At 45.4% G+C, this 26,916-nt stretch overlaps 1 protein-coding gene across 1 annotated transcript in view; it reads right to left on the bottom strand.

The window, feature by feature from the left end:
- Nucleotides 1-26,916, bottom strand: part of WNT2 (Wnt family member 2) — a 201,382-nt gene that overhangs the window by 100,855 nt on the left and 73,611 nt on the right. The window contains exons 3-4 of the mRNA XM_082255309.1: nucleotides 20,084-20,361; nucleotides 18,527-18,791 (exon numbers count right to left, since the gene is read on the bottom strand). Coding sequence (XP_082111435.1) covers nucleotides 18,527-18,791; nucleotides 20,084-20,361 — 543 coding nt within the window. The remainder of the gene's footprint in view (nucleotides 1-18,526; nucleotides 18,792-20,083; nucleotides 20,362-26,916) is intronic.

Raw genomic sequence — 26,916 nt, 5'->3', positions numbered from 1 at the left:
AGTCCAGCACAAGTATTCACCAAAAGAAAAATGAATATATACTGTGTATATATATATATATATATATATATATATATATAGTGCCTTGCAAAAGTATTCAACCCCCTTGGCATTTTTCCTGTTTTGTTGCCTCACAACCTGGAATTAACATGGATTGTTTGAGGATTTGCATCATTTAATTTACAGAACATGCCCACGAGATTTTTTTTTTTTATTGTGAAGAAAACAACAAAAAGGACAAAATAACAGAAACAACTATTCACCCCCCCCCCCCCCCCCCCCGTTAAAGTCAATACTTTGTAGAGCCATCTTTTGCAGCAATCACAAACTCCAAGTCGCTTTGGATACATTTCTATAAGCTTGCCACATCTTACCACTGGGATTTTTGCCCATTCCTCCTTGAAAAACTGCTCCAGCTCCTTCAAGTCAGATGGTTTGTGCTTGTGAACAGCAATCTTTAAGTCTGACCACAGATTATGGCAGAACAAAACATTGAACTTAAGGCTGTAATGTAACAAATTAGTTAAAAAGTCAAAGGGGGTGAATACTTGTATGTACCCAAACCCAAGTAATAAATCAAAGACTACTACATGCAAAAACTTCGTGCACCTGTCCTTCAATAGACAAAATGTTCACGGCGCAACATCAATATACAAATCAAAAATCCTTAATTTATCTCTGTGTATGAAGAATATATATGTTTTTTATATAATATATTTGTCTGTATTAATAAATGAATATGCCACCCAATGTGCTTGCGACTATTTCTCATGAATGCATGCTGAGTCGATTTCCACTACCTTTGACTTTGCGCTCACCTACATTTATGGACATACAAATACATAAACAGTAAGTCCTTCTTCTCCTTTAAGGGGTTTCAAAACACCTCTTGTGATGTCTCCAGAATTACTATCAGGAATCCTCCATCCTTGATGAAGCTCCCAGAAAGAAGAAGGGATTATGCCAATACTCCAATTGATATATACAGTACCTCAGCTCAGAATATAAAAAAAAAACATCATTGTATTGTGCTTACTATCATAAAAAAAAAAATGTCTTTATTAAAAAAGCTGTAAATATTTACTCACATTTTCATGGTCCATTGTGAACCCATGCACTACAATAAGCCACTTGTAAAAATTATGTAGCACTGCCCCCTAATGACCAACCCATTGGCATCTCCTCTATAAAAGACACTGTTCATCCACTTCCAGGTTTACAAAATGATGTCACAGACTCTGCCCCAACGCATTTCATTACTACGTCACGTGAATTCCTCAAGGGTACACATATACACTCATAGTAAATAATAATTTTTCTTTTGTTGAATAATTGTCCTGCACTTTAAATATATTTAACAGGTCAATTTTTTAGGTCTCATAAAGGGCGAATGCCAAAAAAATTAAACAAACATGGATTAAACAAATATATTTAACTGCATAAACCAGTGTGTAAATAAAGTCAATTCATCAAAAATAAATATCAATATATTTACACACACCCATTTGTTAAATAAATTGCTGCTGTCAGCTGGGGGTTCCCAGGTCTGTTATGGATTTTAAGGACAACCCCATACCAAAAATGGAAAAAAGCTGAATTAGACTTACCAGTAACTCCTTTTCTGAGAGTCTTCCAGGACAGCCTATGAGACCTAGGGCTCCTCCTACCAGGACAGGAAACACATTAAAATCCAATCAGATAAAAGGCGGGCCTCTGGTCCTCACACTTCAGTATTCTCGAGAACCGTAGGACATTCTTCCAGGACAGTCCTGGAAGACTCTCAGAAAAGGAGTTACCGGTAAGTCTAACTCAGCTTTTCTCAAGTCGTCTTCCAGGACAGCCCATGAGACGATGAGCCAGAACTTACCGGTCTTGGGAGGGACTACTGCCTGGAGCACCTTTCGACCAAATGCCTGCTCCTGACAAGAGAGGAGGTCCAGGCGATAATGTCTAACAAAGGTCGAAAAGTTAGACCAGGTAGCTGCCTTACAGATCTGATCTGGTGAGGCACCAGCCCTTTCGGCCCAGGACGTGGACAAGGCCCTTGTTGAATGTGCGTTGACAAAAGGTGGAGCAACATTTTCTTTTTCATTATTTGGAAAATTACAAAAAGTAGGTAGTACAATATCCTGTGATCTAAGAAAGGAAGTGGCTACTTTTGGTAAAAACCCTGGATCGGTTTTTAACACTACTTTATCATCAAAAATCATAAGAAAAGGCTCTCCAATCAAGAGGGCCTGCAATTCACTGACTCTTCGAGCTGACGTTACTGCAATCAGGAACGCAGTTTTCAGTGTGAGTAATTTCACAGTTAAATCCTTCAGAGGCTCGAAAGGAACAGTCACTAAGGCTTGAAGGACTAAAGATAAGTTCCAAGTTGGACATGATCTGACAGTTATTGGTTTTGATCGGGTAATTGCCCTGAAAAACCTTGCTATAACGAATTTTCCCTAAGGGAGTATTGGAGAAAAATGCCAATGGCAGCAGCCTGCACTTTTAAGGTACTAAGGGAAAGACCCTTATTGGCACTCTCTTGAAAAAATTCCAAAATAGACAGTATATCGGGGGAAAGTCTGATTTTCAGCCAGCCAGGAGTTAAATTTCTTCCAAACTTTGGAGTATATTACTCTCGTGACAGGCTTACGACAACTAAGGTCTTCACTACCTTGTCTGAGAACCTCTGGGAGCTTAGTATCTGCTCTTCAGATACCACGCTGTCAACCTTAAGAATGCAATTTGATGATGAGATACTGGACCCTAAACCAACAGGTCCTGTCTCAAGTGAAGAGTTATTAGAGGCTTTGAGGTTAAAGACTGTAGGCTTGAAAAACACGGCCTCTTGGGCCAAAAGGGGGCTATTAGAATCAAATTGGTATCTTCTCGGAGAAATTTCCAAAGGACTTCAGAGGTTAGCCTGACTGGGGGAAAGGCATAGCAAAGGTTGAATGACCAGAGATTCGCAAAGGCGTCGATCCCCAGAGACTGATCCCTTGGGTTCAGGAAAAAAAATATTTTTGTTGTTTGCTTGGGTTGGAAAGAGGTCCACCCCTGGTAGGCCCCACCTGGCCGCAATTTCTGCAAAATCTTTCGGGTTGAGGGACCAGTTGTCCCGACACACTCGGTAGCGGCTGAGGTGGTCTGCTATGCAATTCTGAGTCCCCTCCAGATGAAGTGCTGAAATGGAGGCCAGATTCACTTCGGCCCAAGAAAAAATCTTCTGCGCTGTGAATTGCAATCTCTGACTTTGCGTACCCCCCTGTTTGTTGAGGTATGCTACCGTTGCAATGTTGTCGGACAAAATCTGCAGATGACATTCCCGGATTTCTACTTGAAAGAACTTTAAGGCTTTCTGTACTGCCATGAGCTCTTTTTTATTCGATTATGCCTTTGCTTCTAGTGGGGGCCATTCTCCCTGTGCTATTTAGCTCTGGAGATGGGCGCCCCATCCAAAAGAGCTTGCATCTGTGGTTATCCTCTGTGATACCTGAATAACCCAGTCTTACCCCTTGGCGAGGTGGAGTGGAGATCTCCACCACCATAGGGTTCTTTTTACCTTGGAGGGAATTTTTACCTTCATCTCCAAGGAATTTAGAGACCTGTCCCAGACTTTCAGTAGAAACCATTGAAGGGGAAGCTGTCGAAACCGTGCCCAAGGTACGGCCGGAAAACAGGAGGTCATAAGGCCTACGACTCTTAAGACGTCCCTAAGCGAGACCGACTAGTGATCCACTAGTCACTCTTTGGGAAGGTGTCAGATAAGACTTCTCTGTTTATCATCCAGCCTAGTGACCTGAGGAACTCCTGAACTGTCTGGAGATCCTTTCCCAGTTTCTGACTTGAGTCTGCCACTACTAGGAGGTCGTCCAGGTAGGGGATGATCAGAATCGCCTTCTGTCTTAAGGAGGCCAAAGCTTCCCCCAAGACCTTTGTGAAGATACATGGGGCTGAGGACAATCCGAAGGGCAGCGCCTGGAATTGAAAATGTCGTACTTCCGACCCTAGCTTTACCGCCAGTCGTAAAAACTTTTGGTAAGCTAGGTGAATGGGGATGTGAAAATAAGCATCCTTTAGGTCCAGTGTTGCCATGAAACATTCTGGGTATAGTAGATTTCCCATGGAATGCACCGATTCCATGCGGAAATGCTTGAATTTTATCGAGCGATTTAGAGTGCGTAGATTCAGTATTAAATGATAACTCCCTGATGGTTTCTTTACCATAAAAATGTGGGAGTAAAACCCCCTGCCCTGTTCCGATTTTGGAACCGGTATCAATACTTTCTGATCTACTAAGTCTCCGATCTGGAGACTTAACGCAGCTACTTTCACTCGATCTCTGGCCAGACTTGTAATTAACAATCTTTCCGATGGACGGAAATTGAATTCCAGTCTGTGACCCTTGGACATCAGGTCCAAAATAAAAGAGCTCGACGTAATTTCCTTCCATTGTGGAAGGAAGGCTCTTAATATTCCTCCCACTCTGTGAAAGGAGTCATTGCAGCTTGGCGGGGTGTTGAGGAGGGTTAAACAAGACGCTCCCCTACCCCTGCCTTTGTGGCCAGTCCAATGTTTCTTGGGTCCGGTGTCACGCGGACCCTGCTGTCTGCCCCTCCCCTGAAAAAACTCTCGGGGATATGGGGCTTTTCTTTTATCTGGAAACTACTTCTTTTTGTCAGCAGTACGTTCCAGTGCTTCTGCTAATTCGGGACCAAATAGATGGTCACCTGTAAAGGGAAGACTGCACAGGTGAAGTTTGGAGGTACAGTCTCCCCGACCATGTCTTAAGCCAGAGACTTCTTCTGGCTGAATTAACCAAGGCCGAGGTTCTGGCCATCATTCTGACTCAGAAGAAGAATCAGACAGATACCCTACTGCCTGAAATAGAAGAGGGAAAGATTTAATAATCTAATCCCTTGGAGTACCGGCGGATAAGTGAGACTGAATTTATGAAAGCCATAACTCAAGATGTCTGGCTGCACAAGTAGAGGCTAAGGCTGGTTTTAGACTCGTAACTGAGGCTTCCCAGGCTCTACGCAGCAAAATATCCCCTCTCTTGTCTATAGGGTCCTTAAGTGTACCCATATCATCAAAGGCCAAATCTTTGAAAGAGGGGCATCTAATTTAGGAATCTTGTTCCATGGTTGTGCTGAGTCTTCATCAAAAAGAAACCTCCTTTTTAAATTTAATTTTATTGTGTTTAGAAGGGAGCTGTGCACAGGGAAAACCCTGGCCTTCTTCTTATGCGTTGTATGCATAAGGTCATGTTTAGATAATTGAACCTTCTCCTCTCAATATCTAAACGGACATAGACTGCTTTAAGTAATATGTTCACATCTTCGTGGGACAATTTAAACCTGGAGCCTCAGATGGATTCCCTATCCTAAGGCTCTTCCCCTGAACCCGATTCCTCAAATGAGGAATGGGGGGACTCTGGCTCCTCCCTCATGTCGTCACCACACACTCTGTGTTGGATTGGAACTAGGCCTTGAGGCTTGAGACTGTACAGGAGTCTGCAATTTATCTAGGAGGGTTTTAAAGGAGCTAAAGGTAGAGGTTAACTCATCCCTAACGGAGGTCAGCATCTTCTGGGAGGATATAGCTGGATCATCCTTAACCAAGCTGTCTATGCATGTGCGCCACACTGTTTTGATCCATGTGGAACTTAGCTTTGTTCCGCAAACGGCACATTTCTTTTTGGGGGGGCTGTACCTGGACCTTGTCCTGAGCCCCGGTCTATAACAACAAAAAAACAGAATTTTTGTAAAATCTTACCTGTAAAATTCCTTTCTCTGAGTCCTCCGACAGTCGCCGCCTCCTCTAAGTCATCACTGTTGGGTATTGTCTTCCTACCCATAGGAATAGCTAGGCATATAGACTTAGTCCAAAGACAAAAGGCATTAGCATATACACACCCATGGAGGCTGTCACATCTGGTCAATACCCCCCCTGCATCACCACTCCCAACTCAGTTTGGTAGCATATCAGTAGGTAATAAGAACCCCAAAAGAGGGGCGGGGGCGGCGACTGTCGGACTCAGAGAAAGGAATTTTACAGGTAAGATTTTACAAAAATTCTGTTTTCTCTTACGTCCTCCGACAGTCGCCGCCTCCTCTAAGTCATCACTGTTGCGATGTCCCAAAGCAGTATAGACATGAGGGGTGGGAGACGCAACCGTAGAAAAGGCAACACAGTACCCACATCAGAGAAAGGAATCTTACATGCACGGTAAGAGAACCAACTGGGCAACAGAAAAAAAAAAAAAAACAATGCTCAACAGGAGCAACAGCCCAGGAAAGCAAATGCCAACAGCCAGGGACCCAGAGAAAAATTCAAGGGTCCATCATGGTACTGCCGCACTGAGAACTTTGCGGCCAAAAGAAGCATCAGCTGATGCCAAAACGTCTACTTTGTAGAACTTGGAAAAAGTGTGCACCGACGACCAAGTCGCCGCCTTGCACATCTGGGCCACCAAGGCCCGATGCCAATAGGCCCAGGATGCACTCAAAGACCTGGTAGAGTGCGCCTTAACAGGGAAGGGCGGAACCCGTTCCTTCAAGGCGTAAGCCTGCTCAATGGTCTGTCTGATCCATTTGGCAATAGTTGCTGCGGACGCAGCCATGCCCTTCCGAGATCCCTCAGGAAGGACAAAGAGGGAATCCGTCTTCCAAAAGGATTCCGTAGACGAGGGGTAAACCCTGATCGCCCTGACAACATCCAAGGAATGCAAGGCAATCTCCTTTGGATGTTTAGGCTTCGTACAAAGCGAAGGCAGGACAATGTCCTCATTAAGGTGAAATTCAGAGATCACCTTGGGAAGGAAGGATGGGGGTGGTCGCAAAACCACCTTATCCTTGTGAATTATCAAGTAAGGGGAGCGGCAGGACAACGCCGCCAGCTCCGACACTCTGTGAGCCGAAGTGATCACCACTAGAAAAGCAACCTTTTTCGACAGCAGAGGCAACGATATCTCCCTGATGTTTTCAAAGGGAGCACGCTGTAACGCGGACAGAACCAAGTTCAAGTCCCATGGAGGTAAAGGCTCCTTCCTGGGAGGAGCCAGATGTCGCACACCTTGAATGAAAGTGCGCACCAAGGAATGAGACGCCACAGGGCGTTGGAAAAGGACAGCCAGTGCAGACACCTGGCCCTTTATAGTGGCCAGCGCCAGGCGCTGATCCACTCCAGACTGGAGGAAAGCCAAGATTCTCGACACCGAGTAAGAACGAGGGGAGAACCCCCTGGACTCACACCAGGTGAAATAGGCTTTCCAGGTACGGTAATAGATCTTACCAGAGGAGGATTTCCTAGCCTTGATCAGGGTAGGGATAACCTCAGGGGATAGACCCTTGTCCTTCAAGACCTGGGTCTCAACAGCCAGGCCGTTAAAGCCAGCGACTGTAAAGCAGGATGGAAGATCGGACCTTGAGACAGGAGATCTTCCCACAGAGGCAGACGCCACGGAGGCACCACTGCCAGGTGAACAACGTCGGCGTACCAGGACCGGCGAGGCCAGTCTGGCGCCACCCGAATCACCATGTGCGGTTCCGAGACCAATCTGCGAAGGAACCGGGATAGTAACTGAATCGGAGGAAAGGCGTACATCAGACGATACTGATGCCAAGGGGCCACCAACGCATCCGAGGCGTCCGCCAACGGATCGCGCGTTCTTGCCACGAACCTTTCCACCTTTCGATTTAGCCGGGATGCGACCAGATTCACGTCTGGGGATCCCCACCTCGCACACAGCATCTGAAAGACTTCCGGGTGTAGGGACCATTCCCCCTGGCGGCTCAGATAGTCGGCTTGCCAATTTTCCACACCCGGAATGTGAACTGCCGAGATTGCCGGGACATGAGTCTCCGCCCAAGACAGAATGTCGGTCACCTCCCGGGCCGCTCGAGCACTCCTGGTGCCCCCCTGGTGGTTGATGTAAGCCACCGCGGTAGCATTGTCCGTCTGTACGCGAACAGGCAGGCCCCGGAGACGGTCCGACCACTGGAAGAGACAGAGTTTTATCGCTCGTAGTTCCAGCACATTTATCGGGGGGAGGACTCCTCTTCCGACCAAGTGCCCTGGGCAGACAGGTTGCCCAGGACTCCACCCCAGCCCGACGGGCTGGCGTCCGTGGTAACCACTGTCCACACCAACGGACGGAAGGACTTCCGCCACCGACGGGGACTGGATCCACCATAGAAGAGCCAATCTGGTCTGGCGACTCAAGGAGACATCCAGATCCAAGGACCGTGGAAGTCTGTCCCACCTGGCCAGGATCTCCATCTGGAGAGCCCGCGTGTGGAACTGGGCAAAGGGTATCGCCTCGAAGGCCGGAACCATCAACCCCAGGCCCCGCATACAGGTCCTGAGTGACGAGGACGGGTTGTCCCTGAGGGACCCGAGCTCGTCCCGCAAAGTCCGGAGCTGGTCCTCCGGCAAGAACACCTTTGCCTGAGCAGAGTCCAGAAACATTCCCATATAGGGAACAGGACGCATTGTACCCCCCTTCCTGGGCACCGCGAACAGATTGGAACGAATCCCCGAAACCTGTCCCGATGAGGTACCGGGACAATCACCCCCTGAGCAAGAAGGTCCTACACCGCTTGATGCAGGTCCCGCCGACGCCCAGGAGGCAAGCGAAGCTTCGAGAGAAAGAATCTGCCCGCCGGCCGGGAAAGGAATTCGATCACGCATCCTGATCGAATGATTTCCTGAACCCACCTGTCCGATATCCGGAGCAACTAAGGTTGGAGGAAACCGCGCAAGCGTCCCCCCCCCCTGAAACGGGTGAGGGCGCCCCTTCAGGCAGAGTCGGATTGACCCGCCGAGCCGGCATTGCCCGACTCCTGCTTGCCCTCCCAGGGCTTCTTCTGGCTGCCCTGGGCCTTGAAGGGCTTACCCTTGGATTGATTCCGAAGGGTACGAAAGGACCCCTGATTGGATCTAGGCGCAGAACCCCGCTTGCCACGAAAGGACTTGTTCTTCGGGTTCTGGGGCAGCAAGGTGCTCTTGCCCCCCGTGACACCTTTCACCAGGGCATCCAACGCCTCGCCAAAAAGGCGAGAACCAGCATATGGAAAATCAGCAACTGTTTTCCGTGAGGACTAGTCAGCCGACCAGCTCTTCAGCCATATCAGTCGCCGGTTAAGCACCGCGACACCAGAGAGGCGAGCCACTAAGGGGGCCTCATGCAAGGCTGCATCACACAAATACACGACTCCTTGGTGGAGCTGATCCACCATTTCCAGCCGGGCAGGTGGAACACCATCAGACACGAGATTGCACCTAAGCATCTTAGTCCAATCAGTCACCGCCTGAGCCACCAGAACAGATGCGAAAACGGGTTTGAGCAACGAACCCGCCACCGTATAGGAATGGCGAGCCAGAGACTCCAACTGCCGGTCCGTGGGATCCCGGAAAACCGGGGTATCCTCAGTAGGAACCAAGGTAGCCTTCTTCAACACGGCCACAGTGTGATCCACCTGTGGAGGCACACACCATCGTGATTCCGTAGCCGGTGCAAAGGGATAAAGCAATTTGAAACGACTAGGTACCAGGAATGGACGTTTTAACGTGCGCCACATTTCATTAACAGTGTAATGGAATTCCGCTGGGCAGGGAAAAAACCTGTGCAGACTTGCGGGTCCTGTGCGTCCCAAATGAGGACACAACGCCCGGAGGACAGGGCTCATCCTCTAAATGCAAAGTTTCTTTAACAGAAACAATTAATTCATCCATGGTCGCCCGTCCTTCAGGTGACCCCGGGGAGGATGTATCACCACCCTCCATTTCAGCCTCCCCCTCAGACCCCGGGGGGTCTAAGGATGAACGGGACCCTGAAAAGGGCACGCTCGCAGCAGCAGCAGCAGCCATATCCCCATCTGAATCAGAAGAGAGAGACAACCTGGGCCTCTTTCTCGCAGCCCATTCAGACATCAGCATTTCCATATTTGCCACCAAAGTCGCTACTACAGCAGCCAGATCAGGTCGCAACGGAGCCCCAGGAAAACTGGGGCCCCCCACTAAAGCTGGAGGAAACTTGCTTTCCTGAGAATCCATGGCTCAAGTTATCAAAACAAACTACAGTGCGAAAACAGTGTACTGTCCCCTTTAAGAGCGCTGCGGCGTGCGCAGCCCACCGCTACTGTCACAGCTATGAAAGACCCCCAAAGGAGAAAAGAAACTGAGCCAGAAGCAATATACAGAAGAAAATTGAGAGTGATAACCTGCAGAGCCCGCAGAGCGTTGCTACCAGTGTCCTTGCTGCTGATGGAAAAGGAAGTGCTGCTGGAGAGGGCTGGACTATAAGCCAGACCCCGGGAAAATGGCTGCCCCATAGGGATGCATTGGAGGCTACGCCAAAATGGCCGCTGACATGCGGCCGGACCGATCGTTCCACCGCCCACAAAATGGCGGCGGATGGCGCCAAAATGACATGCATGATCGCCCCAGAGGAGCTATACATGTGTGCCCACAGTAAAGATGGCGGACCGCGCAAAAATGCACCGCTGCGGTCGCCGCACAAGCACAAACGTCTGCACCCCCAACATGCACCTAAGGTGACACAGGGACAGGGACCCCCAAGGCAACATACCGATCTGCACAAGCGAACCCCACAGGGATCGCACAGGGAGTCACACAGGCACAGACATGGGGAACACACAGCAACACAGACTGTCACCCCAAACAGAGGCCCCACACAGAAAAGTACTTACCTGTACCAGATGGCGTGGGGAGCCTCCATGCACGGAAAACCTCTGTCCTCATCTGACAGGGAGTGCTGTGAGCCAGGGACATGACGCTGCAGCACCGCAGACTAGTCCTGTGAGGTAGCCACCTCACGGCTGCATCCCTGTAGCGAACAGGGATGGGTCGTTCGTAATGCCAGGGCGAACCATAGCTGAACGCTCGATGGCGGGCTGGGTGTCCATCTGACAGTTTTGCTCTGGAGAACCAGGGCGGCCAGTCCGAATCCCAGCACCGCATGATCCATCTTCATCCGAAGAGAAGACTAACACTAGAAGCTGACAAAATAAACAGCTAGTAAAGTAAGAGAAAAAAACTGACATTTTCAAAGAAAATCAAATAAAAGATTAGGAAGGCTGAGACTGAAGCCCCAGCACAAGGCAAGCCTGACTATTCCTGACGCTAGGCAGATTAAAACTGAGTTGGGAGTGGTGATGCAGGGGGGGTATTGACCAGATGGGACAGCCCCCATGGGTGTGTATATGCTAATGCCTTTTGTCTTTGGACTAAGTCTATATGCCTAGCTATTCCTACGGATAGGAAGACAATACCCAACAGTAATGACTTAGAGGAGGCGGCGACTGTCGGAGGACGTAAGAGAAAAGTATTTTCTGATTAAGACCCCTTGTAAAACAGGCCCCAAAATAAACACCCATGTGTTAAGAGTGAAAAAGGTGCCCCTCTTTACCAGCCCCCAAACAGTCTATGGAGGAAAAGGAAAAAGGAAGCCCCTACAGGCTTTGCAAGAGGGAAGACTCCCCAGGCTTACCTGAGAGGTGCAGGTGCCAGAGCCCGCTTCCACCGCCTGAGCGGTTACTGCAGAGGGATCCATCCCGCTCTGTTGGTGTCCCGCAGCCTCCGCTGGGTTTCACCTAAACACTGGCTGCCCAGTAATTCTCCTGTTCGCGTCTCTGGAAACCGGAAACCAGTGTTTCCGGTGCCCGTCGATGATGTCACTGAAACCAGAAGAGACCCCGTCAATTCCTAGGCCAGAGTGGAATGCAGGAGTTCCGCCCCTTCCGACCCTGCGTGGCACCAATTTTTGAAATCAGCAGCGATCACAGGAACGCAGCCTGGCTGCTCCATGCAAGGACGCTGCCACTGCAGTGGAAAGGACTCCCCCTGCCTTCCTGACACCAGCGACGGTTGTAACCTTCCCCAGGCTTTAAGGACAGGAGAAAAGCGCCCCCCTCCCCCTGACCTAGCAGAGGTACCACACTTGGGCGAGGAGAGGTAAGTAAATTTTTTCCCAAGTCTTCAAAGGACAGACCATGAGACCAGGAGAGCAGGTTCCAGGAACATGTTACCCCCTGTCCGGAGGAAAAACTAATACTGAAGTGTGAGGACCAGAGGCCCGCCTTCTATCTGATTGGATTTTAATGTGTTTCCTGTCCTGGTAGGAGGAGCCCTAGGTCTCATGGGCTGTCCTGGAAGACGACTTGAGAAAAAAGGTGTAAGGTCCCACCAAAATCCACACCAGACCCTCACCTGGGCATGCAGCCTGGAAGGCCAGAAAAGTTGAGAAATGAGAGCGCGGCCCCTTACAAACCATATCAGGCCACATGCCCTCAGCATGGAGGGGGGGCTCTTTACTTTGGGTACAGGACTCTTCCCCAATACCCTGGTCCTGGCCTGGTGATTGCGGGGGTCAGTAGATGAGGGGGATTTTCAGAATCTGGAAGCCCCATTTAACATCAAAGGGGGCCCCCAGATTCTGCCCCCCCCCCCCATGGAATGCATAGTTTTCCTACTCATTCACCAAAGAAATGTAAATAAAATTGTTTAGCGATGTAGGTCTATGTCAATCACAATAAACGACGAAAGCCAACCCGCACTGAAAAAAAAAAAAAAGATTGCCCCACCAACAACCGACTGCTTCTATAACTTGACACTCACTAAATGACACTCCGCTCCTCCCAAACCAAAAAGTAAACAAGGGCGTGGGGGGGTCACTCGATGACATAATTGACCATATATGGGCGTGTCCACATTTGGTCAATGACATCATAAGGGTTGTGGTGCCACGGTGATGCCATTGATGATGTATGGACCTTTGTTTACTTCAGTGGCTAGCAAAAGGAGCAGTCATTCGGCGAGTGTCAAGCAAAAGGAACAGTCCGATATCAGCAGGCTTTTTTTTTTTTTTTTTTCTGTGTGGGTATGGGTTACATGTTAATTACCCCATACTCCTTTACATGAGGGGTGGGATCTGGGGGCCATCTATTGTTAAAGGTGGCTTCCCCATGTCCTCATCAACATGGGGACAAGGTGAGAAATGGGTGTGAAGGCGCCTGGTTCCTAGTAATGGTAACACTTATGGTGACCTGCTGCCCCCTAAAAAATGGATATAACCACTTTTTCAAAATGTAAAAACAGGGAAGTGGCCAGACTTCCTGAAGACGCAATCCCGCAAAATGCATTGTGGTCTGAGTATCGCCCGGAAATTACAACACCCGGAAATTACAACACCTGTGACATCACATCCTGCTAGCGGTGGAACGCAAGCCAGCCTCCGCCTACCCGATACCAGGGGATCCCCAGCTCCATACGAGACTGCGTGACACATTTACTTTGGCATTCCTTCCAGTGCTAGGATGGCACTACATATGTAAGCACCCCTATTTATTACCAAGTTTTAGTTAAATAAAGGCAATATTACACTATATTCGCCCCTTTGTCTCCTATGCTAAACCTCCCATGAGTACCCTGGAGGATTTGGTTGGATTGACCCTGCTAGGAGGAGAGGAGTGGAGAGTCTCCATCCAGGAATACTGAGCCTGATAGGTCTGTGCCACCTGCCCTCCTTTCCCTGCCCCCTGGAGGATTTGGTGTATCTATCCAGTTAGGAGAGGAGTGGAGAGTGTGATCCATCCAGAATCTTTGCTTGAAGAGCCCGATAGGTCTGTGTGACCTGCTCCCTTCTGGTGAGCGCATATCTTCAATATTTCTCAAAGGGTGGATATCCCCACATAAGGCATCATCTACGTTGATACTTCCTGGCACAAGATTTACGCACCTTATGGCAGGACTCTAGCCACTTTAATATTTTATACAAACTTTTTAGTCACTATATCTATGAAGCACCTTATATATTAATATATGCACAATTACACATCACCCATTGTCACTTTTCATGATATTGTGTATAGTACCTATCTGTTTGAGGTTCAACTTACCCACATTTACTGCGTATTCATTGAGACACTTGTCTTGAGGTTAGTACACCCTCATACATTTTGTGCACACTGTCACTTTATTTATATTTGGTGCACACTGTCACTTTATTGATCATTCTTGAAGGTCAATACACACTTTTATACTGTGTTTATGTAGACACTTGTCTCGAGGTTAATATACCCTCCCTCATATATTTTGTGCACATTGTCACTTTATGAACTACTATCACTTATTTTAATACACTTAATTTATTGATAACCCATTGCTATTTTGTATGGTATATGCATTTATTTCATGTAAGTATTTATTTATTTATGTAGGATTAATTTTGTGGTGTACATTCCTTTTAAGGTCAATATACCACCATATACTTTGTGTTTATTGAGACACTTTACACCCTCACATGCTTTGTGCACACTGTCACTTGACATGGGGACAAGGTGCTTTGGCAGGGGGGTCTCCACCTGGTAAAGTATCCCCCTATGTTGAGGGTAAGTGACATGGTATGGTTCAGGGAGGCACACACTTGTCCTCCCCTTTCCTGGCCTGCTGGGCTGCATGCTCAGACAAGGATCTGGCATGGATTTTGGGGGAAGACCCCCACAATATACTTTTTTTTTTTTTGCATGAGTTCCAATCAATATAAGGTGCTGGCACCCAATCATGTGACCAGACCAGAGCAACTTCAGGATAGGAATGTATAGACATCTTTTCTTTTATAGGGTAGATAGAGTAGCCTTAGAATTGATGTGGGAGTAGATTTAAACTTAGGTTTTGACTGAAATTACATTTTAAATCTGTAATCAGCTATAATGCTTTTCAACTGTCCAACAGTACAAACTGTTTTTCCATGCTATAGTACACTGTGTACAAATGCTCAATACCCTTGCTTGTGGTATTGGCAAACTGTTCTTCTCAGAAGTTGGCACAAACCTTGAAATCAAATTACAGACATCCCTAGCAAAAGAAGATTCAAACTCTCAAAGATGGTTATTTTAAAACCAGACCCTGTACTCATTTTTATGAAGGCAAAAACAGGAACTTCATCAGTAACCCAAGAACAGAAACAGGAACTTCATCAGTAACTCAAGAACAGAAACAGGTATGGATCTACAATAAAGATTGCTAAAATCCCTCAAACAAGTAACACCATATCATCTGTGAATTGCACAAGGTTTGGGAACCTGGAACACACTCAGACGTATATAACACATATGGCTCAGGAGTGCATACTGTGCAGTGCTGAGATATGTGTATCACACAGGACACAGACAAAAATCAGCACAAGGAACAGTACTTCCATATACCCTACCCCCAAAAGCAACCATCTATTTGCTCACCTTTGCACACCTCTTGCTTACTCCCCATCCACAGCTCACCGCATCTCACCTGCACCACAGCTTACAACTTCCTCCACTTTTCACAACACACCTTTTATCCCCCCAGCCATAGCTTACCTCTTCTTTCCCTATCCACAGCTCACCTTTGTACCCCTGCCCAAAGCTCAACTCTGCACCCCTGTCCACAGTTCACCTTAGCATCTCTGGTCCACAATTCACCTTTGCAGCCTCTGTCAACAACTAACCTCTCTCTGCACCTCAATCCCCAATCTTTCACCTCTACACAATCTTCCAACCTTCTCCCTACAGCCTTCAGCTCTACACAACCCCCTAACTTCCCCACAGCTGCTTCTCTCTGTGCAACCACCCCCCATAGCCTTCAAAGCTCTCACCTCTTCAAACATCCCCCATCTCGACTCCCCTCTTGTCCATGGACAAATTCACCCCCCTCCCCAGCTCCCACCACTGCACAAATATTCACCCTTCCTAGCTCTCACCTCTTTACAAAAACGTACCCCCTTTCCTTCATAACTCTCACCTCTTCAGAAATCCACCCACCCTCCAGCTGGCACCTCTGCACTACCTCCAACCTCCTCACAGCTGCCTTTTTGCCCACAGCTCTTTCACAAAAAATTTACAGAGAAGCAGCCAGCAATTTTTTTTTTTTTTAAACAGTGCAGGGTTGGGACCCATGGCACTCACCAACACATGTTCCACCCTGCCCATATAGGGGGTGCCCAGCAATAGCACACAGGTAGAGGAAGTGAGTAAAACAAAAAGTTCCTCTACCGCCTTCTGTGTTTAGTGACAGGTTGGAGGAAACAGGGCTGCCAGGAGAGACAGAACTGAAAAAATAAGTCCTGGGTATAGTAATGTTTATAGTAAACAGAATTCTAAGACAGCACAAAAGAAAAAAATAAGAAGGAAGCTAAAATGAAGTACTTCTTTTAAATCTTAGAAATACGTCATTCCTTTCAAAGTGACCTTATGCGAACAGTTAATACCAGACATACAATTGAAATTCAGAGAAAATAGCACAGTCTGAGAGGAACATTATAAAATCAGGTTAAGTGCATCTTTGCTTATTTCATTCCTTAAGTGCACTCTCTACATCAGCTCATTCTATGTAAATCTGACATCATAATCAATACATTTCAAGTCCTGATATACAGAAAGATGTGGATTCTGAAAGTGAAGTCACCACACTGATATCTAACATTGGAAACTGCTATTCCCATTAGGGCTGATAAGTACGTCACATCAAAAACCAAAAAAAAAAAAAAAAGATTTTGTGTATAATAGCTGTTCATTAAAAGTAGATCCACTGAGCAGCAACGTTATGTCATTGCTCTCCATTGTGAATAGTAATGATCACTTAGGGTAGATGTAGTGCATTTCATTTTCAGTTTTAAATCTTGATCTGGGAGAATTTGTTTTTATTGGTTTAATTTTTCCAAAAGGTTAAAAAAGTGGAACGTCACATTTTCCAGAAAATAACCTATGCAGTCAATGGACCCCAGTAAGTATTAATAAACTGTGCAGCTTTGTAAAACATTGATTTATTTTATTGTCATACCTGGAAGCCTGGCCGGGGAACTCCCAGTTAGAAATTTTGATGACCTACCTTGCTAGAACGCAAAAAGGTTGAATTTTACCCCAGTAAACACTGCATTCAGTGGTGCATAAAGTCAATCTAAGTGGGTCCTGGGATGTAAATTCACATGAACGGCTGCTACACCATGAACTGGTGTATCAAGTTGGTACAGTTAGTCTGAATGCAAGCCCCTCACTTCAGGTATAAGCTGTAGTCATCTATAAAATGCTACATAATTCTGCTGGACTAGCATTTGATTCTGAAAATATCATCCACATGTTTCCTTATATTTGCTTTAGTTTTAGCCCAGGAATTGGCTCCTGCCAAATTGTTCGGCTGCCTAATGGTGACAAAGAAGTGGTCTGAGGAAGGGATTCAGGAAAACATCACCTGTCCACTGAGTATTATCCACTACATGGTCTGTAAATGTAATATTGCTCTGGATAAGAGATGGGGCTTGCCATTGCTGGGTTGCTTTTTTAAAGAAGCAGGTTTTGGGGCCGTCATTACTACTTTTGTTAAGTTGCAGACCTGTAATAAGTGTGAGAACAAGAGTTTAGACTTGACTAGCTGCTTTCTTGTTTCAGCTCAGTAAACCACTAGGTATGGAAGCTAAAATTAATATATATATTTATTTTTTTACTGAATTAATTGTTATTATTAAATGTGTCCATACAGGGAACAGAACAAAGACAGTGCGGTTTTACAGTGCAAGTTAAAAGAGTATTATTTTATGTCTTACATATACCAGAATCAAACAGGCACAGAGGCAGAAGGGTGTTAGTCTCTGCTTAAGACTTTGGTCACCAGTAGTAGTTATGCCTCTTGTAAATTGGGCTTATTCAGAGGTAATTCAGAAGGTATATGATATAGCACATTCTACTGTAAAATAGTATCTGAGGCTCTCTCCAAGAGCGATTTAAAGAAATCAATTTTTTTAAACTATAGCAAGTGCGCCCAGGTTTTTTAATAGTTTATGTACTCCACTTTCTTTTAATTTCTTCCACCAGTTGTGTTCTGTCTACTCACAATATTCACTTGACCACAGGTGATGGTGGTCTATATGTCCTTCTAAACATCAGGATCAGATTCCTTGCTGCCTTTAGGAGGTGAGGTATCATTGATTTCTTGGGAAGGAAGATGGGCATTACAGTGTCCACTTAACACACAGCTTTGAATCGTTAACTTTAGAAATAGTTTTAAAGGTTAAGTCCATCTTTTTTGTACGTTAGCCTGCAAAGCATTGCAGACATCATCAGTGGATAGGCAGGTGCAGTGTTACCTCTTGCAGACTCTTCTGACAGCCCTTTGCCATAGTGAGGAAGAGGCTTTCAGATAGAAAGCTGGATGAAGTGTCAATGGCCTACAAGTGCAGTGGTCACTGCATTCTTGTTCCATTGAGAACTAAATGTCAGTCTGCCACACTAGAAATTAGACTTGTAGTTTATTTATTCATAGAATTTTGATCATTTGAAACTTGATAGCTGCTGCAGGGGAGAAGACCCCTCACACACTGTCAGGGGGGAGAGCTGGCTTGTGGGTAAGGGTGTGCTTGGAACCATGTTACACCCTAAAAGTTGGTGTAACATGTAAAATGATATTAAAGGTGGATTTAACCTGTAAAGTAAAAACTATGCATAATGCTTTTAACAAAAATATCTATTGATATAGAACTTACCAGCATCCCTGTCTCTGATACAGTAGTCAGGTGAATTCTCAAAGTATACAAGATCATTGGTAGTAGGCTTCTTAAATCTTTTATTTGCCACTGTAAAGCCTGTTCCATCTTGATTCATAACAACTTGAATAGCTCCATTATATTTTTTACGAAGAAAATCTCCCGATTTTCGAAAATCCCCCATAGTTAGCCAGCATGTCCTTAAAGTACATGATCCACTTACTCCATGGCATTTGCATTCTTGTGTCATGAACCTCTTGACAGCCTAGATCACAAAGACAGAAGAATCAATTAACACACAGACCACACGCACTATCTTTATGGTTGTACTATTGTGTAATAGATTGTATTAGATAACAATAGTTTTAAATTATTGTATATATTTATGTATATTAAAATGTATATTAGAATTAAGCTATTCTCACATGTTGCAGTTTCCGGCAGGTTCTGGGACATTCAAATTCTTGGTTCAAAATCACTATGATGTAGCTTTGACTTTGTATTTAGGAACATTCTACTGAGGGTAGGGGAATGTCTGTTTCAGGCTTTTTTTTTTTTTTGTTTCAATATGTTTATTAGAAGGATTTTTGCAATAGGATACAACAATGCCTAGACATAGGCAAAGGAAATTCAAACAGAAAGTGCAACAAGGTAAATAAATGCATAGACCAATTGCCATGCAAAAAGTAACAGTACAATGTAGGGTTAAGGGCAAGCAAAGTAAAACAGACATCAAAAATATCTATTCAGGCTTTAAGCAAACGAATTTTATTCTAACCTTACTATGTTTGTCATTCATCTAAGTTATGAGCTTTGTTGGTGTTCTTCCACACGGAGCAGTTTTTCACTAAATCCAGAAAAAATAATTTTGCTTCATCTCCCATACATATTTTGGCAAATATAAAAGAGAGTTTATTAGGAAACAAGCTGAGTTACAGCACGTTCTCGGCCACTAAGCCAGAGGGGCGTCAGCCAGTTGAAGTATAGCAAGGGATATGGAGTGATAAAGACCTTTTCATCTAAAAAGAAGAAGGTTGAGGATACCGGGGGAAAAAAAAAGGAATAAAGCAAGAAAGAATAGAGTGAGAGTAAGAAAGTAAGAAAGAGAGAAAAAGTCTCAAAGGACAATGTGCCTGATGGTATCAATGTCAGCAACGTGTGGTCAAAGCGTGAAGAATGAGTTTTGTTTTTGTTTAATGGTTTCCTTATCAATCCTAAATCTTATATTGGTGAAACGGTCAGGTATAGTTACTCCATGAATAGTCTCTCCCATCTCAGCTGTGAATCTCTGACACTCTTACAGAGTTACTATTGCCAGTGAGGTCAACAACACACAAGGTAGTGAGTGGGTAGTAGTTCATACTTGGGTATCTTCAAACTCATCTTTAACCCGAACTCTGAACTCTTTTTTTTTTTGTCCTTTATTGAGCTGCAGTCAAATTATGTTATTCACTTTATAAGATTATCCTTGCTTTAGACATTTAGTAACCTTAATTTTTTTATGCCATGGCATGTGCAACAGCACTGCCAATTACAGTAGAAAAAGTAAACTTGTACCTTTCTTCCAGCTCTGTTGTTGTGAAGGTTCATCAAAGCCCTTGCATCTTTTCCTTTTCTTTCCTTTGCATCTACAAATGCTCTAGCAAATTTAATACCATAGTCTATGTTATCGCTGCAGCCACCCCAGTCAAAGCTGCCTCCGATGTCTTTAAAAGAACCTTTTTTATTAGGATCACATGAGCAGGACTTCAGCTCTCCTTGACTGCATGCCCTTGTGATAGCAAATACAACTCCAGCAGAAGAGATGGCATAAACAAAGGCTGATTCTCTACTACCTGAAAACGACAACAAAAAAGAATTAGTGATCCCTCTATACTATGATTATATTTTTTTTCCTAACAGCTTGGAAGTTTATACAAAATGCTAGTATTACCCATTAAATTGCATCTGAAAACTTGCATGTCTCTCTTTTAAACATAACTAACATATTTACCTAGAAAAAAGTTTACATTTTTCACTCGCTGCCTATAGCAGTCAAGGGAACCACTAGACATAGCTGAACATTGAGGAGAAACTGAACTCGGGAAGCTGTGCCATAAAAAAAGCAGAGGACAAAGGACTAATCAAAATTAGTGCTTGTGGTCTCCCTGCAGATTTACTGACTTGAGAAGATGGCAATATGGAAAACATTACCAAAGTGCGCTAACAAATAATGAACCAAGTGTTCAAAGGTGCATGGATGGTAACCGGATTTAAAAAATCATATGCATTCAGTCCAAAACAAAAGTGCAAAAACTGTGAAAAAGTCTTTCTTTTCAAATTGGAGTGAAGGTAAGGGAGTGTTGGGAGGTGGGTGGGGCCTCGTCCCAAAAAATGATCCAAAGTGATTCTCAGTGGCCTGATATACACATGTGGACACCCAGTGTTAGGAGTGGACTCTTACCACAATGTGGAGAGATGTGAGCATGTACTTGGTTGTGTCTAGAAGTCCCCAACTGATCAAGCTGGCAGGGATGGCTCTCGGAATGGACCGGAACAATCAGCTGCTTCCGAAGTGGGGGGGGATCTGTAGGCTTCCAAGCAGGGGGAGATGCCAAGACAGAGCAACCCAGAGAAAAGAAGAGGACTATAGTGCATTACCTTCGACTTTAATGATAAAACGAATGAGGGTACACTTACACATTCCGGACGAACAAACAGCAAATACAGGGCGGTCGCGGGTGTCTGCAGTACAAACCGGGACCTATGACAGCACGGCTGGCTCCCCCCGACGCGTTTCCACTAACAAGTCGGCTTCTGGGATTGCTGTTTGTTCGTCCGGAATGTGTAAGTGTACCCTCATTCGTTTTATCATTAAAGTCGAAGGTAATGCACTATAGTCCTCTTCTTTTCTCTGGGTTGCTCTGTCTTGGCATCTCCCCCTGCTTGGAAGCCTACAGATCCCCCCCCACTTCGGAAGCAGCTGATTGTTCCGGTCCATTCCGAGAGCCATCCCTGCCAGCTTGATCAGTTGGGGACTTCTAGACACAACCAAGTACATGCTCACATCTCTCCACATTGTGGTAAGAGTCCACTCCTAACACTGGGTGTCCACATGTGTATATCAGGCCACTGAGAATCACTTTGGATCATTTTTTGGGACGAGGCCCCACCCACCTCCCAACACTCCCTTACCTTCACTCCAATTTGAAAAGAAAGACTTTTTCACAGTTTTTGCACTTTTGTTTTGGACTGAATGCATATGATTTTTTAAATCCGGTTACCATCCATGCACCTTTGAACACTTGGTTCATTATTTGTTAGCGCACTTTGGTAATGTTTTCCATATTGCCATCTTCTCACGTTTAATTTAAATTTCAGTGCTGCTTTCACTTCACTTCTCATCACTTCAGGACTGCGCACCTATTTTCTTTCACAAGATTTACTGACTTACCATGCCTTGTTTTGCAGAGTCTCTGTGTGGAGTTGGCCATCTTGGTCTCAAGCAAGATCTGCTTCCTCATGTCAGAGCCTCCAGCAAGGAGAACATTGAGCAGCACACTAGTGATATCACCAAATCTCCTGCCTTAGAACTCGCACTGCAGATATACAACTGAGGCATAACCCCACACACCCTGCTCCAGCAAAACAGTTTTTTTGCAAGCAGTGAAAGACACAAAACCATCCTCATATCAGGGGGGCGGGTGCTGCATCTGTCAATGGACTCAAGAGAAAAGGATTTTACGGTAAGATTTTTAAAAAATCCAGTTTTCTCTATCGTCCATTGACAGACGCAACTCTCATACTTCTTATCCATTGGGACGTCCCAAAGCAGTGTAGGCATGAGGGGTGGGGAGAGAGAAACCAGATAGTAAACGTAAGCTCCAAAGGCTAAACTTAGCTCAACCAGGAACAACCGGAGCTTACCCATTAAAAAAAAAACCCCGAAAGAAAAAGAAACAATTCTCTTATGAAACAGCAGCCTGCAAAACCTTGCGGCCAAAGGAAGCATCCGAAGATGCCAACAAATCTACCTTGTAGAATTCTGTACAAGTGTGCACAGACAACTAAGTCACTGCCTTACAAACTTGCACTACGGAGGCCTGATGGCGAAAAGCCCAAGTGGCACTCAGCGCACTAGTAGAATGAGCCAGGCAAAGGAGGAACCTGACCCTTCAGTGAATAAGCCTGAACAACTGTCTGCCTGATTCATCTGGATACGGTCGCGGCAGAAGCAATCAAACCTTTCCAAGGTCCTTCGGTAAGAACAAAGAGAGAGTCCAATTTTCTTAAAGACTCAGTTACCATCAAATAAACCCTTATCACCCGAACCACATCCAGAGAGTGCAAGGCAATTTCCTTGGGATGCTTAGGCGTAGGACAGAGTGAAGACAAAACAATGTCTTCATTTAAATGGAAATCAAACACCACCATAGGAAGAAAAAATGGATTAGGTCAGAAAACCATTTTATCTCTGTGGATGACCAAATAAGGCGAACGACACAAAAGCGATGCCAACCCAGAAACTCTGCGAGCAGAAGTAATAGCCACCAAAAAGGCAACCTTCTGAGACAACAAAGGCAAAGATATGTCCCTAATATTCTCAAAAGGAGGCAAGGGGGACCTTCTCGGAGGAGCCATATGACGCACCCTTAAGTAAAGGTGCGAATTAACAGCCAACGGGCATTAGAAGTATATCGCCAAGGCCGACATTTGATTGTGCCAATTACCAACCGCTGCTCAACTCCTGTCTGTAAGAAAGCCAAGACCCTAGCCACCGAAAAAAGGCAAAGTGTCTTTACGATTCACACTAGGAAATTTACATCTTCCATGTGCGATGATAAATCTTTCTGGAAGTCGCTTTCCTAGCAGGGTAGGATCACAGACTCAGAGAGACCTCCATCTCTCAGCACCTTGCCTTCAACAGCCATGCCGTTAAAGCCAGCGACCGTAAAGCAGGATGGAAGATCGGCCCCTGAGAAAGCAGGTCCTCCCTTAGAGGCAACCGCAAGGGAGGCTTGGCGACCATCGTTACTAGGCCTGTGTACCTAAACCGACTAGGCCAGTCTGGCGCCACCAGAATCACCGGAACATTTTGCACTGCCACCCTGCGGAGAAACCTTGACAACAGCTGTATCAGAGGGAAGGCATAAATCAGCCGATACTGGCTCCAAGGAGGTATCAATGCGTCTGTGGCATCGGCCAGAGGATCTCGAGCTCTGGCCATGAACGGTTTCACCTTCGTGTTTAGCCGAGACGCAAACGGGTCAACCTCCGGGGTCCCCCAATGGACACACAGGAGACTAAATAAACCTGGATGAAGGGACCATTCCCCGTGATCCAGAACCTGACAACTCAGGTAATCGGCTTGGCAATTCTCCACTCCCGGAATGTGAACTGCGGATATAGCCGAACCTATCCTGCCCATGGCAGAATCTCGACCACCTGCTGGGCTGCCTGGGCACTCTTCGTGCCCCCCTGGAGATTGATGTAGGCCACAGCCGTGGCATTTCGGAATGGACCAGAACCGGGAGACCGCGCAGCCGATTTGTCCAATAGATCAGACAAAGCTGGACTGTTCCAAAACATTGATCGGTAAAGAAAACTCCTCTGTTGACCAGGCTCCCTGGGCACAGAGGTTATCCAGCACTCCGCCCCAGCCTGACAGGCTGGCATCTGTGGTGACCACCGTCGACAGCAGCGGTAGAAAGGACTTGCCCTGACTCAGGGCAGGCGACTGAAGCCACCAATAGAGCATTGACCTCGTGAGTCGGCTCAAACTTCCCATTCTGTCTACAGACTGTGGATCCTTGTTCCACTTGACAACGATCTCCGTTTGCAGAGGCCTGGAATGAAACTGAGCGAATGAGACCACCTCGAAGGTCGACACCATCAGACCCAGGGCTCTCATGCATGTCCGTAGATAAGAGAGATCGCTTTCCAGCATTAATCAGATCTCTCCCTGCAACTTCTAAAGTTTGTCCCCGGGAAGAAAGACCATCACCACGGAGGAGTCCAGAGTCAGTCCCAGCAGGGTTCATACACATTTTCATCATTGAAATTCCATGACTTTTCCATGACTTCACGTAAATATTCATGACCTAATGTTTCATGAAATGTCTATGTATACGTGTTAAATAAGAAGAAAATCTATGTCACACCCAGCATATATTTACTAATATAAATGACAAGCTTTGTAGTGTACAGTGGAATATGAAATATTTATTTAAATAACGCTTGCACAGTAACGACGTTTGATAACATAAACCCTGAGAACCGCTTAGAAATGGATTAACGTAATCCACAGGAGATATAACATAAATCAAGGGGAAGCAACTAAAAAATAAAAAAGTGTCCAGCAACACTGTTCTGAACATAAAGTGCCATAAATTGACCCGATAACAGTCACAAGTTAACTTAAACATTGCCAAAAAACAATCAACACCATTTAATTTTTCATTTCTGAAAGCTTCTCATCAATCTGTTTTTCAATTTTCAGCAGAGAATCTTTCTTTTCTTTTGCAGTACGGCGGAAACTGTTGGATTTGCTGATAAAGGTCAGATTGCCTGAAGATTCAGCCTTTTCAGCAAATTCATCCGCTGATTTCTCGAGAGCACAAATGTCCGCCTCCATCCTAGCCCTCTTTTTTTTCAAATCTTCCAGCTCATCTGTGAAAGCCTTCCTCTTTAAGTCAACAGCTTGTTGTTCTTTCTTTCTTTTTTCTTCATCCAGGTACCCATGGTACTTCTGCCTGGCTCCTGCAGCTGAAAGGAGCAGCTCCTTTGTGATTTCTACCTTGGTTATGCCCCCTACAGATCTGACATGGTCAACAATGAGCCTCTGAGCCACCAGAGATCTTTCCCTCTGATTCTCAACTATCAATTCTTTGTTGATTGAAAAACCTCTTTCGACGCTTGCCTGACCATGTGATAACACAAGAAGAAGCTTCACCACATTCCACACTCTGGAAAGTGATGGTTTTGTTCCCATTGTCTCATAGAGCAGGGTGTCCACTCGATCAGTTTTGGGGTCAAATTCCCTGAACTTCACCTGAAGAGCAGCCAAATCACAAAACTCTCGAAACTCCCTAAGGATATCGTCGCACACTGCCTCATTTACATGTTTAGCCTCAACAAGTATGTGCAACATCCTTCTCATTTGCGTTACGCAGAGTTCCTTACTACTTCCAGCCATGCGTCTCGGGTCAAGGCACTGCATGCTTCTCACCAACATGTGATGCACTGGAGCCTTTTTCAGCAACTTGTCCAGGAGTGTGATCAAAAATTTCTTGCAGTCCATTTTAATCTCTAGGTTTTGCCTATCTGAAATTTTTTTGGAAGACTTGAGTTGGGTCAGGGTGGTTTCTGCTGCAAACCCAATGTCAATCTTTGAACAGTCCTTGTGCAGACTGCTGTCTTGATAAGGGACATGGAGGAGCTTTAGAGTGGATGTGGCCTCTTCCAGATGCTTTTCCTTTAGAAATCGTCCCATGATGCCTATAAAAAAGTAAAATTAAGTGTTTTTTGCTCATTTACAAGCCAAATTGTAATGCACTGCAGTGTATATCATATTAATAAACATTATTAGCAAAAACAGAATTTATGTTTATCCTTACCTTAAATCAGTTTGTACATATCACCAGAGAGAAACTGCAGCATTGGTTGGTCAGACTGATACATGGTGAGGAATGGGTCGACTTCTCTTGCAATGCTGTTGAATATTCCCACTTTCACTGGGAAGAGAGGATCAGCACAGCGCATCTTCACCTCTTCAAATTACTTTATTTTTGGATTGGGTAATTTCCCTCTCTCTACCATCTCAATGTATTGTTTGACGTGTGGCCAGAGTTGTAATCCTCTTTCTGAAACATTGACATTCTCAATCCACCGGTGCTTACAAAATTTAAGCATGGGAGTTTTACAACCGGTTGCTGTCATAAAATCCTCGTGATGTGCAGGGCAATCATGGAACAGCCAATACAAGCTAGAGAGCCCGTGTTCAACTTCCCATCCGGTGGCTTTACATCCATCTCTGAACGCATTGTGCAGTATGTGCAACCCGCATGAACCAATGTTAATTAGGGACTTTCCAGCATCTTCCTGCACTTGCTTCTGGAGTATTTTGAATACTTTCCAGTTGACGTGCGGTCCATCCATTGAGATCTGGACAAGATTCTTGATTCCGATCTCTGAGAACAAGTTATTCATTTTTTTCAGCAATGTCTTGAGCTGATGAATGGCCCATGAACTCTGAGCCGATGTATTTAGTTTTCACCTCGGAACCGTTCCACAGCCTGACATGCATGTCTAACTGTTTAGACTGTAAATAGTGATTGAGACTTTCATCAAAGAGCATAACATAGACGCTTTGCTTCGATACATCTGTCAAAGTCAGTTTCTTAAAAAAAGGA

This window comes from Pelophylax lessonae, assembly GCF_965119305.1.
Source record: "Pelophylax lessonae genome assembly, chromosome: 4".
Lineage (NCBI taxonomy): Eukaryota > Metazoa > Chordata > Amphibia > Anura > Ranidae > Pelophylax > Pelophylax lessonae.
Note: the sequence above shows the minus strand (reverse complement) of the source record. Positions and strands in the feature narration are given on the sequence as shown.